At 30.7% G+C, this 18,445-nt stretch overlaps 1 protein-coding gene across 1 annotated transcript in view; it reads right to left on the bottom strand.

Annotated features, from left to right (window-relative positions):
* The window catches only part of LOC112594960 (putative inorganic phosphate cotransporter), a 71,355-nt gene extending 54,679 nt beyond the window's left edge, over positions 1-16,676 (bottom strand). Inside the window, exon 1 of the mRNA XM_025340004.1 lies at positions 16,005-16,676. Coding sequence (XP_025195789.1) covers positions 16,005-16,365 — 361 coding nt within the window. The 5' untranslated portion in view covers positions 16,366-16,676. The remainder of the gene's footprint in view (positions 1-16,004) is intronic.
* Positions 16,677-18,445: the final 1,769 nt, after the last annotated feature.

Below are 18,445 nucleotides of genomic sequence, written 5' to 3'. Positions count from 1 at the left end.
AAATATATGGCAGTCATTTGAATGACTGCAAATTGCAAATCATAAAACTGCTATATTACTTTTTAATTGATTTACCATTTAAAAAATAACGATGCGTCGATTCTCTGTACATCTATAGTTGGGTCGTTAATTTATAGCGATATGAATTCATATATTATTATTATTATTATTATTATTATCATCATCATTATTATTATTATTATTATTATTATTATTATTATTATTATGCATTTCAAGCGTCACACGCGCCACTCATCTGCGTATATTTGATACACTGCAGGTCAAACGTGACTATAGTCGTCATTTTAAATTAATATTTAAATACTAAAGGCACACGTTCGGTAACCGTTAAACCGTATTCAAAATTATACATGCCCATACTGTGTAGTGACTGTCCGGCGGTAGACACATCCATAATTGTATTAAATATTATTACAATATAGTTGTAGATGTGATTATATTATTCTGTACAATATATTCATGGGAATTTTCACCACACGACCGGTTAACACAATAGTACATTACTGAAATAATTTCAGTTACGACCTATGATGCATTGTTCACATCAGAAGTGATCAAACGGAAAATCCGAAAGGTAAATGTAGTTAAGTTAGAAATAATTGTTTCTACTGTCCACATTGTATCTTATTTCTGACAACGATAGGGGTGGGGGTCAATGAATAACAAGAATGAAGATCCTAACTCATAAGGAAACCAATACCTATATAACGATACTAAATAATAAAAATATATATTATATATTATATTTTTATCAAGACGATTTTCGTAATCTTGTTTTTTAATTCTAATTGATATTTCCATATAACCTTTAAGTACCAATCCATCTATACCTCAGCCACATAACAAAAAATGATTATTATATCGCACACAGACGTACACACAAATATTCTATAAGAGTTGTATAAACAAATAGCTAATACCACTTCGTATAATAATCACTTTGTATAGTATATATTATTATTACGTGCTGTTCTCGGCATGAGATGATTACTATTATTTACTTACGAGAGTTGAAAGTACGGGACATTGCCGTGAACTACGTAGCAACCACGTATTAACGATATGCAATAACACCGATCGGTGACTGGATAGACTACAGAGATAGATTTATTTTTTTAATGTATTTCTAATACTGTTGTACAAATTACATGCAAGTTTTTTTGCACATGAATTGCATCATTCGTTGGCTGTCTGTCGGTTCTTATTTATATCCCGAATGGCTACTGGTTATCAAATATTGAATCAGCAAAAAAAAGTTTCCCAGTAAACCGAAACCTGCTTCTGGTTAGGTAACCCATAAACAATCGAACAATCTGCTCTTCTGCCAAAATCTTTTTCAATCATCTTAATCAAAATACGAGTACATCAACACAATATCTCGTAAAATGTTGTCAGTAATAACTTTGGAAAGTACAAAAAATTTACAAATTAAATGACATAGGCACCTTCTAAAACTTACAAATCATAAAATCAAACATATTATGATAGTAGGTAATAGCAATAAAAATTTAAAAATGTAGATAATGTAATCCGATTATGATTTGTTGATACAATAACGTAATGTTTAATATAAATAATACAATTAAGTAAGCTCATTTTTTTTTTTTACTTAAGACTTTCAAATATTTAATATCAATATTACCTTGTCATAATTTATGCATTAGTGTTCTTTAAAAATTATGGAAAAAGTGTGCAAATATTTTTTTATGAAAATACATTTTTACATTGACCACGTCATTTTTTTTTTTTTTTTGATTTCGTTCGAAACCGATCAGAAAATCAAAATTCAACCATGCCCGATATAGTATAACTGATGTCATGACATTAGCCATCATTCAAAGTCACAAATTTTGTCTATAAATGTTTTGCTGAATAAAAAATAAACAAATAAAAACTCGTACGATATGTAAGATCAATTGATCAACTTTAAATGGACACAGACATGATATTTTTTTATAATATTGACATGTATATAAACTTTTATGTGCTATACCTATTCGAATGGTAATTTAGAAATCATATAACCACTACAGTAACATATTACTTGAGACAGACATCTATACCCTTAGTTAATTTTTCCCGTGATTACTTCACAGGAAATATAAGCTCATAAGTAATTAAGCAATAATAAATCATTTTAATAGGTATACGGGGGTACCTATTAACCTAGTTTTTATAATTTTAATTTGTACGAAAATATATAAATTTAATTCACGTTAATTGTGTTACAATAAACGGCGCAGTGCTTGTATTGTTTCGGTGCAGTCGGCGAAATCTCAATGACCCACGAGGACTTTATAATGTGAAAAAAGACAATAAGGCCTCACCTAACCTTTACGCCATTAAATGTAAGGATTCTTTTCTTTTTGTGAGCAGCAGCTATACGCAAAATTAGTTTTTCCTTTTATTTCATGTACTATATCTCTAAGTGAAACACATGCTAGTGCATATGCAATTATTTGTACGCGGAGTCTCAGTGCATTTTAATTAAAAATTATTCGATAGACTACACGAAGACGGGGGCGTTGTCGTCGAGCCGTTGCAAGAGTTGTGCTGGTGCATTTATTTTTACCGCACCGCCAGCCGTCCGTCAACGTTCCCGAGCACGATAAGGGTCGCAAGTGGGTCAAGTGCATCCAAGGTCTCTACTATGGGCAACGGTGGTGCAGCCCGAGATATATTTGAAGAGTAAGCAAGTAAATCGCGTTATCGCTGGGGACAAAGGGAACCCACTCACTCGAACCTAACATGGTAGTAAAAAAAAAAAGAGAGAAAAAAGACCACCAACAATTTTTTAAAAACCACTCGAAACCGCTGAAAAAGCCGACTTTATATAAAATTGACTACGTATATTATATTAATAATGCATGTATACTCACTCGTACGCATGTGTCTATAACAAGTCTCACACTACGAATCCGCACTCCGATTTTCTTTGGCCCCATTTTAACTCTACGTATATAACACGTATATATATATTTATATATACAATATACTAACGACTAGGTGGATATTGCGCGCATCCACATGATCGTAAACGACAACGATTTAACACGGAAACATCGAAACTATCTTATGGTTTTACCTTCAGATCATGACTGAACATAATTAAAAAGTTTTACACACAAACATGTACATATAATGTTAGTGCGTGTGCGTGAGAGTGTTTCGAGTAGTGTGCAAAATAATAAACGAACAATTATCCGAACAACCCCACCGTTTCAAGTATTCTGTGTGACGGGTTTTTAATTGCTACGATAATACATGGTATATTATGTACAAGAGTAGGTCTACCTATTTTTTATTATAATAAAATACAATTCGAGCCACTACAAAAACTTAAAGCTTGCGATCTCAATTCCTGTGCACACAGTAGAGGTGCTTCAACGGATTTAGTTGTGGCGAGAAAAGCGTATTCGGAAGGAGAGACAGAGAGAGAAAGAGAGCAGAGAATATGCAAAGTAGTTTAAAACTAAACAATAAATAAATAACCATTAAATATATATTGTTTATGCATCCAGTGGCCTCTTTACGGTAGGAGGAAAAGCCATAAAGGTGAGTTATACTTTCTTTGTAAAACAGCTTTTATATTATACATATCGTCGATAAGATGAAAAACCGTATCATGTTCTAAAAACAGATTTTTCAGGACACACACAAAATGTTTACGGTGTTTAGAAAGAAATTTTAAAATATTTTCCATTCACCAATTTCCATTCATTTTCCATCCACCGAAAGATTAAAAATTATTCTAAATACGCCTCTGTATAGTATATAGTTCTTAAGTCCGAACTACAATTTTTCGGAGAACAATTTGTCACCAGATATTTTATGACGATACCGCATACGTAATATGACGTACGCATGACGTTATGATTTATTTGAATCAGATACATTGTTTCGTTTCTAGCTTTTGCCCTCCACTACTTAACAATTTTACGTTTTTTTTTTTTTGTTTTTTTTTTTTTTTTACTTTCTTTTTATAAATAACTTTGAATTTTCAACACAGAAATCTACCACAAAGTGGTCTGTCTCTCTTTATTGTCCACTTATTCTTTCTCATTCACTTAATATTTTTCCTCTAGTTCCTTCTCTCCTCCACTCATTGTGTATCCCAAATACTTTAACATCCAAGCGGTGTTTGCGATCCATTAACGAGGGTGCACTATAGTAATGATACTCAGTCAAATGAAATGACACCGAATGTATGATATATCGTTTGCGCACACCTATTGTTGAAAATAACCCTTTTAATGCTACAGTTTTAGAGCCTAGGTAATTTTATTACCAACAAAATCTGTATAAACGACAAAAGATAAAATAAAAAAAATAAAAATACATTTATCGCCACGCTCAGAACCTAAACATGTAATTTGATTCCTTGTTTTTGTATACAGGTACACATATAACGTTTATTGGTATATTCCATAATAATGGAATTATTGGGACGTAATGGTTAATATCAATATAACAGAAACAACTATTTTATAGAATTATTTAAACTTAAATTTAATACATAGTATATTCTCTTCTCAGAAAAATCGGATCAAATTAAAATAATAAATTCATTATTGCTCGATTCATAATTTAAAATTAATATTTGAATAATATAAAATTAAATTATGATTTGTATATTTAATTTTCATTTCTACCATTTACCTGTTGAAATCTTACAAATACCATAATATTATCTATAGTGTTATTTAATTAAAACAAAGTACTTAGTCAATTTTACAAAATAAAACTGCCATTCTAATTTGCTACATTCAAAAATTCCATTTATTGAACATTGATTAATGATCATTATACCAAGTTTATCAAAACACAGCACAATATTACTATTTCAATTTTAACCGAATTAAGTTTATACTGTAAGAAACGATTTAATCCAAGTAATCCAATAATAGGATTTTTGATTCAATAATTATTGTCTTTCTTAATGCAATTATTGTTAAAACATTCAAGACAAAGTCCTGTAAATTTTCCATTTTAAACTTTTTTTTATGGTGTTTCCAACTTAGGTAAGAAAAGGTAATTAATTATATTATATTTGCAGTTAATTTTAATAATAATATAAATTAAGTAGTCAGAAGTTTAAGAAACGATATGATTAAAAAAATAATAATTAGTTTAAATATAAAACAAAATAATATTTTTTTCCAATAACTAGGCTCATTTTTAACATATATTAATTATTTTATTAGTTGATATATCTACAAATATAAATTGTACAACAATAAATTACCGATAATTTTTAAACACATAACTTTAATTATTATCAATGTCAATTAAACGAACTAAGTAAAATAATAGAATACGCATCAAGTATAGTCATGTTCTTTCATTTAAACTTAACTTGTCAATTTTTATAAAAAAAATTAATACTTTTTTATTTTAACTGTCTACTACAACTATAAATTGATTAAAAATAATCGTATTAATCGTAATATACATAACAATAACTATATTATTATAAATAATAATTATTAAGAAGAGGAGATAAAACAAATTAGAACAATAATTGTATAGTAATAAAAGACAATAATTCCTTAGTAAAAAATATGATTTAGAGGGACAATTTAACTATCATCTTATGCCATCCACTAACTACTAATGTAATAGGCCTAGAAAAATATTTCAAGATTTTAATAAAAGCAAAACTTTTGATAACCTTTATCAAAATCATAACACAAATAAATACGTTTTGTATTTAGTTTCAAATATGAGCTCAAAAAAAATCAATCATTCTAGTCATATTACTCAAGAAAGAATACTTATTGTTTTATATCTTTAAATAATTTTTCTCCGATAATAACTTACGAGTTGCTTAAAAGAATTTAAGAGACCTATTTTACACAATTACATAAGTACCATTAAATTGTTCGACCTACGTAAGGTGGTCAATACTGCACACGTTTATTATATTTTGCACTTATAACTTTACTTTTATCGCGTGTCTACGCATTTAATAAAAATATGTAATATACTTAATAGTTGAAGTATTTCGCATATATTATAAACATCACCAATAAAAATTATTAGATACAATTTTAAATTTTTTCAATAATTGAATAATATAAAGTTAAAAATAAATAAACAAGATAAAATTATAAAAATATGAATGCGATATTTGTTCCTTAAATCGAATAAAAATATATTAATATAAACAATAAAAATGCAGTAATAACTATTATAGATTAAAAATATAAATATAAATCATGGAATATAGAACTTACATCTAATTAAAATAACATTTAAAGAAAAAAACAATTATTCATTATAAATATTTTAATATAGGTACTAAGTCTTAAGACAGATAGATTATCTTTCTGGTTTAAAAAAGTCTAAAGGAATACATTTATTACATTCGGAGAAAATTATATTTAACGAAGTGTTAAAAGTACATGATGTTATGTGAAAGAGCATAATAAACGTTGGAGATGAACGTGAAAAATATTGAGGAAAATGGATTGGTACAAGATATACATGTTCTAGTAGGAGATAATGTCGTTCAATAATGCATACTTACATAATAAAGTGACATCTTCTCGCTAAAGTATCAAGGCTCAAGTTTAAATGATATATATGTCGGGATGAAATTGAGTAGTATTTTATGATATTGTTATTTTGTATAATAAATAACGTAAGATTACTACATAATATATAATAAATTTTATTATTTTTCTAAATATATTATTAGTTATATCTAATATTATGGTAATAATTTTGTATAAAATCAATAAATAAGTTTAAAACGAATAAATAAATATCATAAATACTATTGATATCGGTAGGTAATTTATGATATAAAACTGTTATAAAATTAAAAATATTTTATTTTATTTTGGCAGATACTTGTTTTGAGTAAATAAAACGATGTACAAAATAAACACAAAAATAAATTTTAAAAAACTAAATTACTTTGTTACCCCTTTCGAAAAAGTTTTTTCGCTATAAAAAGTTAATAAACGGATTTTTCTAAGCGTTATTTTTCCCATTCGTCGTTTTTAAATGAGAAATAAATGATTTTGTCTTAGGAACTATATTATTGGCTAGTGAGATAATGTTGTTTACTTTTAGTGCTATGCTTGTAAACATATTACAAATCTAATGCTGCAGTTGATTTCACGTACCACTGACCCCGGGCAGCGACGACTATTCAAGTGTACGAGTATATAGGTCAAATGTACAGCATCGAGACTTCAACATCATGATAATAATACAAGGGGTTGAATAACGACAATAGACTGGTGAATGTGGTGGCCGGTTAGGTTTTATTATTTTTTTTTTTTTCAGCCTGGGGAATAATCTACTACAACAGTTGCATTGGCTTGCTGTAAAAAGGGTTTGGTCACATCAAAAGACATTTGCCCCCGTTTATAACGATTACATTCCGACGTTTACTATTAAAAATTAAAATAACAATATAACAGATAAATTCGTGTATGTTATTATTATAACCTCTTGCAGCATGATATTCATCCGTATTCGTTGTGTTCTGCATTGGAAAAAAACAACGTTAAAAAACTGATATGGTTGTTAGGCAACGTTGAATATTTTTATACTCCTCGGCGATTAAATAATTTCGCTTCAGAAAGCCAGAAGAATCCCAAACAAATCCCATAAACCATATTTTTTTTCATCCCTCGCATTGGTATACGGTGTTATATTTTAATATTTTTCCGTTATCATGTTACAATCGCTGTGTTAGTATTTTCATTCACTTTAGGGTACGTCATAATACTCAATATATATACCTCTGGTGAACTCGGAATATTATTAATAGTAGGTTTTTATTTTTAAATACTGGTAGGAATAGTCGAAACAGATTGAGAGTTTACCCGAGACACTGGATTATCATTGAGCAGGAAACAGTATGGTCTCCAGAAATTTCGTTTTACATAGGGGATGAGTGAACAGGTAGTATTAGAGTTTGTGCGTGATTTTAATTTTTTTTTTTTTAATTACTTTTTCCGTCATAATAACAATAACTGTCGCAATAAATATCACTAAAATATATATTTAAAAATTTATTGTAATAATATCTACGATTGTTCAACTTATTTATTTATTTATTTATCTATAATAACTAAATGGACAGATACAAAAATGGTTTAAATTACATCAGTGAGAGATTACAATTGATAATAAAATAGGTCGGGTACATACTTAGAAATATACAAAAATGTTATGATAATAATTATGAAACTATTAGTTAATTATAAATGCAATAAAATAAGCTAGTGTAAGACAAAATAAAAAATAAACTTAACTACCTAGTTAAGATCAAAAGTATAACTATTACCTGCAATCATTAACAGATTATAGCAGGACAATTTAACATATCTATAGATTTTATTAGAATGAACAGGATAAAAAAAGCTCAGGATCTCTAGTGTTAGAGGAATTAATTTTAAAACGTATTAAATAAAGTACATCAGGACAATCAATCAAGCTAGAAATCAATACATGGATAAATTTCGAGAGCAACTGTAAGCGCCTAGTTTTAGTTTGAACAATATTTAAATAATTTAAAATATTTCCAAGTGAATCATGCGGTGGTCTATGTATATTGAATTTAAAGACATAAACTCTAGCTATTGCCCAGCTATACGGCTGAGATTAATCGTTTTCCTGCGTTGGACTCTGAGATTTACACGAAGATTTCAAAATGGGGTTGTGTGCAGATATTGAAAAAATAAAATATACGTATTCATAAAAAAACATTTTTATGTTTTTATGACACGATTTGGTGAAAACAAATCAAGGGATCGACTCTGATCGGACTTCTGGTGGTCCATGCTGTACGCCTACAATATTATACTTAAATATTATCATTGTATTATAAGTATGTTACATTATGATATTATGATTGCAGCAGTCTTGCGACACGTTGCGAATAGTTTTACGACCGCTCGGCGGCAAACAATATAATCGTATACGATTACGGTCAATAAATCGAACGAATTTTCATTCAAGGCCTCGAATTTATATTGCGGTCTCGGTATCTATATACACATACCTACATGTACGTGAATTGCGTATATCGGCAATTACGGTTCGGAGAATTTGTGGGATTAAACAACAGACGCATCACGTTTATTACAAAAATGCCGAACTTGTACGATAGGAGAAAACACGTGTGTATCTTATATAAAATATATTATCATGCAATATAATATCAATATATATATATGTATATGTGTACGACGTCGTTGTAGTCAAATTAATTTACCGGAGACGTATTTGTTTTTTATTATTATTTATTGCTTTCGAGTGTTTTCACCTAGTTGCACGATTAATTACTTATTCCATATATGTGGTTTTATCCGTTAGATGCGCGAAACTGTTCTGTTCTAGAGGATGGCGAATTTCCAAGAAAAAAAAAAAACGAATAAATTATATAATATATCCATACGATAAGTTGGGTACCCCTTATATTTACTGTATTTTGTTTAATAGTAATAATATACCTATGTGGAATAAGCCGAACGGAATAACGAGTCATTAACAGTCAAGAACGCCAATATAATATCTACCTACGCATCCACGCCAATATTTGTATTTAAAAAGAAAAAAACATGTTTTGTATGTTAAAGGTTTTTAGGTACCTGAATTATTACGATGTGCATATGATTAAAATATCATTAAATAACTTAATTGTTTGGGGTTCAATTTTTTTTTTTTAATTTTACAAACACGTCGATACTTAACTGCGCATTATTAAACGATTATTTACTGACCATTTTAGGTTGCACAATAATAATGATAACAATAAATAATATTATGTTGATAAATAATATTTTGATATGGTTATTGAAAGACACAACTCTATTAGTTTCACTTATTATTAAAAATCATAATTATAAAATAAATGATAAGTATGATTTTTAATCATAATTTTAACATATTGAGTACTAGGTATTTAATATTGTTTATTATTATTTAATATTCAATCCAAATTTATATATATATATATATATTATATAGTTATATTTTACGAAAAACCTAGGTTTTGATATAATTTACACTAATTTGTATTCTATTGAAACCTTTATGCAAATTTAGAAAGGTTGATAAAGCCCTTTTGATAATACATAAAAATATGTTTTTATTTTAATAAATTAATGTTCAACCCAACCTTTTTGGTTCTTAGAAACTAAATGGGTTTTTGGTTGGATTATTATTTCATCAGGACCGTGATTCTGATGTCATGTTTAAAAATAAATCGAGCTTGTCTCTGCAGTTACACATTCAAGTTGTGTAATTAGTTTATTTAGATTATTGGATTTTTGTTTTTTTTTTGTTTTTAAGTTCTTAATTCTTTTCATTTCTTTATTTTTAAATGGATGCAAATTAGTTGATTATTACTCTCTAATTTACACCTGAAATACAATGAACAGTACCTATATGAGAGCTAAAATAAAGGGATGAAAGAGTCATTATGCTGTCTTACACAGCTTTTCTAGTCTTAAAGTTTTAATTTAATGTTCTAAACTAGGTCAGTATACATGCGTATTATTAAAACTTTGACTTGAAAAAATGATTTATATTATATATATAATATTAAATCATGGATTGTAAAACTAAATTGAAGTTTCTATACGATATCTGTTTAATGTTGACACCTGGGATAAAAAATATTATGCAATATGCTATGAAAAATAAAAAAATACAATTTTATGTATGTATATATGATATATAGTGTAGGACGTGAAAATTAATAAATTTAAAGGTTTGGTATAATGTAGATTCTTTATTTAATAAAGTTCTCTATGTGTATGTTTGTCGCACACTAGTCCTCCACCACTTAAAATTATTAAATTTTCGAGGAATACTTTGTATATAGACTAAGCTATTTTTTACAGCATTTATTTCACGTTATTGTATAAACAATTATTATAATATGAAACATATTATTATTCATAGATGGAAAGTAGACAAAAAAAAATCCATTGTGTAGTTTCTAACTATCCGATATTCTAATGTAGATTCTAACGTAACTTAAAGTTACTACTGAATGTCAACATAATTTTAGATTTTTATAGTTTTAAATTAACAATCTTTAGTTTTTAACAAACCTAGATTCGTTTTAACAGAGCGATAATAATATATACATAATAATGAGTACTTCCCTACTATCAATAGATCAATAATCGCTATACATTCAATATCGTATGTTTGTTTAACAGTCTAAATTTAAAAATGGTCTATGATTTATGTACGCCAATATAAGTTTACTATTTTACACTAAGTAAATAAAAATTATCTACATAAATGCATTGTTTATATATTCGTGTTTCGAATATCAATATGTATTTTATATATTCTTTGACATTGCTTAATTGCAATTTGTGGTGGGTTTTCACAATGATACATGTATTTATTCTTTAAACATATTTTTTTTCAAATACTGATTCGAATTAAAAACTGTTTTGAAATATATATTTATTGAATATGCAATTATACATGTATATTATTATTTATTTCAATCGGGACTCCAGAAATTGTATAGAACCGTCTAAACGTAAATTATAATATTATTATTGTATAATTTTCATTTGGGACGTGGTATACATATTATATAGTTAAAGAACTGCATGGCTGATCGAATAAATATAATTTTAATTGAAATTGTATTGATTACAGACAGTAATACACAGCTCATGGTTGATGCATCAGTTTATTAAAATCATAATTAAATTTAATTCATTTCTATCATAATTTATGTACTTCTTTACTTATTCTGTTACTACCGTTAAAATTAAATAAATTTAGACTAGGTAATATTTTTCATTTGATCACTACATTATTATTTACTTTTAACAATTCTTTAGGTTTAAGTTATTTGTAGTAAACTTAATAAATAAATAGAATAATAGCTAAACAGAGTCGTGAATTTTTTTGTAAACTAATATTTAAAAACAGTGAAATCTCATACACAGAATATGAACAAACTCGTAACCTTCAAAATGTAAAAACCTATAGTAAAATACAAATATTCAAATACATAGATAATTGAAATGTATTTTATTTTATGATTAATAGGTACTTTTATTATTAATAAAGTTTGTGAGCATTTATTATCAGAAATGGTTTTTACTTTTTTATACCGTTATATTTTTACGAGAGCATGACAGGGCAGTATGTAGTTTTAATAAAATATTTAGTTAATATATCATATACCTACCTACCGAAATGTTTTAATTAGATTCTGAAAAATTTTAATCAAAATTATTTTAATAACTAATAATAAATTCAAATAAGTACATACGTATATATACATTATTTGTATAATTGTAGTATGTATTTTAATATTTTAACAATTAGTCATGTTACTTTTAAATATTGTCCTCAACCAAATTATTTATGAATCTAAATATAAATATAAATAGAACAATATTTATGTCAATGAAATAGATAATAAAGTACCTTATTTATTAGTCATGTTGTTAGTAAATGTTGTTCTCAACAAAATTATTTATAAATCTTAAAAAGATCTATATCAACAAAAGTTAATAGTATAAATCACGTAAGCAAAAAAATATTTAAAGAAAATAATATATTAAGTGAATAGGTACCTGCAGTAAACTCAAATTATATATTTATAAAAAAAAATATTTCTGATTGTTTATAAGTTGATTGTCATATCAAATTACAATATCTTGGGAAATCGTGTAAAAACTAGATTAAGATAAAATATGAACTGATTTGTAAATGAATAACATGAAAAATTATTCATTTATCTTTAAAACTTAAATTAAATCTTTTAAAATTGAAATTGGCCGCGTGTAAAACAGAATAATATAATCATGTATAATGTTGTGAAGAAATAAGTCATGACTCATGATACTTAAATTACATTTTTAAATTCAATATTTTTCTATATTATGCACATATTCCAATTATAGTTTATATAATAAACTTAGATTTAAAAAATTGCTTAATAAAAACCATAGTACATCAGTACATGTCGAACGGTTAAGTCTTAGATAATTTTTTAATAATTATTATCCAAATTATTTAAAATTTTAAGAAAATTTAAAAAAAAAATGTATGTAACAATTTTTGGAAAAATAAATGGCCTGTATTAGTTGTATTAAAATTAAAACACATTCAACCGAACTGTTAGACTTCAAAGATATTCTTGATTCTGGTATGAACCTTGAACAATTTTTGTGCAAAAAGACAATATCACATATTTATTTCCGGAGAATCACATTACGTTATTAACTTGCAATCACAACAACATATTTATGTGAACACGGATTTTTTAGCCTACTTATAATAAAAAATAAACTTGTTTGAACGCAAGTTATGATATGCTTTTAGCTTTGACTTATGAATAATAGTATCCATCTTAGAATTTCAAAACTAGTGGAGCTAAAAAATTGCATTAATAAAGTAATAAAATTATTAATGTTAAGTGATAACAATAAACATCTTTTTTTAATTTTTTTGGTGTATTCTTGTTTAAGAACAAAAAAAAATCTCTCTAGATGTGATAAAATTGAGGTGGTCCATGACCTATCAAAAGTTGTCCGAGTCGTCCGTGGCGATAAAATGGTTGAGAAACATTAATCTAACACAATGATCAAATGGTATGTATATTACATTATTATTTTATATTTAAAATATACAAAAATAACTGTTTGACTGGCAAATCATTTAAAAGCAATTATTACACAGTTATATATTTTTATACTTGTAATATTTTACTCATCACAATAAAGAGATGATTTTAAAGCACCTCTTGACTTCACCAATGTCTTTTGTAAAAAAAGATAAATTATTATAAACTCTACTTGAAATATATTAATTACCTGGCAGTGATTAACTGTACTTACTTACGCCGTATTGCATAAAAAAAATTGATTAACCTAACAATTCACTATAATTTGAAAATCCAAGCATTTTATTATCATAAAGGTTATTTGGATTATAAAATCGTTACAACCATTTATTTAAAACGAGTACGCGACCATAATATGACTTAGTAAATTAAATTGTATTTATTTTTATAATTGCTTATGGATACAGGTTAATTTAAACGTAAGCGAATTTATTCGTTTACTGCTATAGCGACGGAGAATATAATATCAGATAAGAAAATAATAATTTCCAAACATATTATCAACTATACGAAATTAATAATAATAATAAAAAAAAAAAAAAGGCGTACTATTTAATACGGTAGTATTTACATTCGTAGTAAAAGGGCAAAAACCCTGAGACAAAAATTAAAAAAAATATAAATAAATGTTTGCACAAAAACTCTCCGAGATTGAGTATCTACTAACACAATTCAAAGGGTGACCTCAAAATGTTTTTAAGTGTTTGCGGGGAATTCTAAAACTGTTGTGCAGTAGAACGTCGCACGGTAGGTCAGGTACACGGTCGGAATAATAATATTATAACAGCAGTGAGCTCACTGCAATGCGCACGCGTATTAATTTCCAACAACAGTAAGTCATAATCGCAAGTTTCACAGTTAAGTGAAAAACAATAATGGAAATTCCCGAGCAAGAAAAATTGAAAGATTTATCGCCACGACTCGGACGCATATTATTGTTGTTAAGCTATTATTCTAACATCTGAATTATCGAAACGCCATTTCATTTACCTACGACGATCGACGCGCGCCGTTTTCACCGTTACGTCCGTAAAAAGCGCATATGACACGACCGATAATAATAGATAATGGTACGATGCGCTGAACGTCGAGTTCGCTCTAAACGTATGGCCGTGTTCTAGGTCGTGATCATTATATATTAACCACATATTCACATATAGGTACCATTAATTTTCATCTGATGGAAATAATACGTAGATGGGCACGTTAATAATAATATATTATTATTGTCATTGATCGACTGCGATTACGGCTGATGATCAGCGTATAACACACACACACACATATCGCGTTTAATATTACCGGCGAATATACCACGTGAATTGTATGTATATATTATTAGAATGTGGAATGCCATTCGAACAGAGATTACGGTTTGGAGTGATTTTTGATTTGTCATTTCGGAACAACTATTATTATTATTATTATTATTATTAATGTTATATAAATATATCCGGTGTACGCGTTAAACGCGACGAGTACCTATTTTAAGCCTACGTACGTACATAATATTATTATCCATTCAAGTGCACAACGCTGTTATCGAAATACCGAACTACACGATGGGCGATTGCGATTGTGGGTATTGAACCACAATGATTATTTACTGTCGGTCGTCGACGAGATACAACAAATAACCATAATTATTATAATAATATATATAATGTTATAATATTATTTCAGCAATAATAATAATTATTGTTCGCGACGATAATATCGTCGTAAGCTCGGAGATAGCACCGTCACCCGTCGTCACGAACCGAAAACCTGTTTGTGCGTTATTAAAACAAAAATTCTCGATAACTTTACGGTAGGTGGGAATCGTCGTCGTCGACGGTGATGGACCACCGGTGCTCGTTCGACCTAGATTTCCAGCCGGCCGGCCTATGGTGCCGGAGCACAGGTGAAGTATCGAGTGTCGCGTGGGTGACCACCGACTGTGCCGCGGACGACAACCGGGTAAGGGCAGTCACGACTTCGCGAGAGTAAATGCGCCTGTAAATATTTGCAGTAAACTTGGCGCTCGTACGAAGTACGTAGGTATTTTGTCGAAATGGAAACGGAACGGAGCACCGGGTCGGATATCGAGGCGGTGTCGCTTTTATCGGCGGCCTTCTATTTTAGTCTCGCCCTAACCTAAAATCGAGTACGACGACTTGTGAAGCACGGTACGTCTACTACACAACATTATCTTTATCAAAATATATTAGCACCGCCTGCCCGCGGTGCCCGATCCACGCAAGAGACTTCCGAGTGATATCTTACTTCTTATCCCCAACAACTGTTATTATTTACTGATCTACGCGAACGGACCCGTAACGATTATAATATTGCTAAAACAACGACTGACCTCTGGGCGTCAACAGGTTGTCTTTGCTGGACATGGCGTTGTGGTCGGCGGCCGACGGCGTCCCGCAGCCGATCTCGAACTGCACCGGCGTCAGCGTGGACGGCGGCAACTGGTGTCGGTCCGGCCCTGCTCCGGCCGCGTACCGTCCACCGTTCGCGGCGCGGTGGCCGTCCTCGGCGGCGGCGGCCGGGCGGAAGTACGCGACGTTATCGGCGGCCGTGGTGGACATCGTCGGCTCGGCGGCTCGTCGTCCGTCCTCGTCGGTCGTACAGCGGCCGGACGTTTCCGGCCGGCGGAGGTCGGTCGCGGCGGCGGCGACGTTGTCTTCTTCGGGTTCTACGCGCAGCGGCGGAGGCGTCATCGCGACAGCGTCGTCTGACGGTGGCTGCAGTGACGGCAGGCCGCGGACATTCGACCACCGACGGGCTAGCGATGCGGCGGACGGACCGCGAGACGACGGGGATACTGCTCTTCGGGTCGGTCTGTAGGTGTCGACGGCCACTCGCTTCTGGACGTGTAACGAACTCGGCGGCGCGGGCGGTTGCGATTTACCGGGCGATCGCGTCCACGCGCGTATTTATATAGCGTTCGGGACGGTGACGGCGACGGCGACGACGACGAGTCGAACAGAACACGCGGACGAGAGATCCACACGATTGAGACGGCCGTCCGGCGGTGGCGTGGTGCGAGTGCAATGTGCATACGCGCTCCTCCCCCCACCACCACCACACCGCTGGGTCCTCGTGGCGCCCCCGTCGCCTCGCCGCCTTCCCACCACGCGCCGTAGTACGCCGTACGCTATCACTACTACTACTACTTCTACTACTACTACTACTACTCTACTACTACTACTACTACTACTACTACTACTACTACTATTACTTCTACTACTACTACAACTACTACAACTGCTCTACCTTTTACGACTATATAACTCCACTACACTTCTATAACGCGTATATTTCACTGCCGCCCGTACTTAATAACGACGTATACACGCACTACTTAACATTATCGTACTTACTACTTCTGTTCTACTTTAAATGTGTCATTTTTGTATTTTTGTATTTTTTTTACACCCCCCGACCTTTGTGTCGTGTCGAGCAAGTACCTACGCCTGTTTGGTTTTTCAAGGTCTGCGGCGCGCGATTCTTCGAATACGACCATCCCCGTCCACTCGCCACGCGACAAGTGCACTCGTCGCGCCACCGTTTTTTTCTTACCTTTTTTTTTTTTCCATATTTTCTCTTGTCGTGTAATGCGGCGAAACGTATTTCATAATAATGTTATTATATTATTAATACAATTAATTTACGACTAAAATGTGCGTCTGTATTACGCGTCTTGTATACTTTACACACGACTATTGCAGGTTTAACTCCGCTGGCAGTGCTAACTGCCGGTAATAATACTCAATTAGTGTTCGTTTCTCGTGCGTTTATTTTTTATCCCGATATTTAGGAGAACACATCAATATTACTGTCGTGTTACGAAATGCCTAGATGTTTTATCGAATTTCTAGCCGAAGGTTAGGCAAATAGTGAGTATATAGTTATTACGGATAACAGGTTTTGAATTAGACGATCGCAGAGTAGGTAACCAGAAGGCAGATAGGTAGGTAGGTATATTTTATTTTATCAGACAGTTCGAAAAAATTGTGCTTATTCAAAATATAAGCTTATACGAGAATGTCTTTCAGCGACATGATTTTTTTTTTCTAATTTTATAATACAAAACAATTTAAGTGAATTCTCGTATATTAGATGATTTTTTTCTCGGATGATCATATTATGCTATTTTTTATCTTGGTCAGCTTTAACTTTACTATTATAACATAATTATTAATGGATATTTAATAAATTGCTTACGTCTTCTAAATGACGATAATATATTACATTATTATTACATTATATAAAGAATTGTAATACTCCAATATACTCACTGGCCACAACACATTATATCGACGATAATATTATATCTATAAAATATATCTACTGTTATATTGTGTATACAAGTTGATAATAATAATACATGGGCTACCTGCTGCCTGAATCGTACAAACACAATCGGTCGCCTTTGGGTTTCCAATCACCACCCCCGCGTGCGGTCGCCGCCGCATTTCTTTCCGAATTCTTTCCCGCATCCTATTGCGCCGCATTTTTTTACCGCTAACAATACACACAACGTTAGTATGTGTATACTATGTATTTTAATAATGTATATATGGATATGGGTATTCGAAACATTCCGTAAGGGGCAATCGCGCGCTAAGCGACCCGCCAGACGATACTACACAATACGTAATATTATATTTATATATATAATATACCTATTCATGCATACGCTGAAGCCTGACTAAAAACGTAACAATTATACCACAACGACGAATTTGCGTGATTTTCATGTTTCTAAAACTGGAATAATCCATACGATTGCGCAAA

The sequence above is a fragment of the Melanaphis sacchari genome, unplaced genomic scaffold, assembly GCF_002803265.2.
Source record: "Melanaphis sacchari strain LSU unplaced genomic scaffold, SCAv2.0 Contig24_pilon_pilon, whole genome shotgun sequence".
Lineage (NCBI taxonomy): Eukaryota > Metazoa > Arthropoda > Insecta > Hemiptera > Aphididae > Melanaphis > Melanaphis sacchari.
This window is presented reverse-complemented; position numbering and strand designations above follow the sequence as displayed.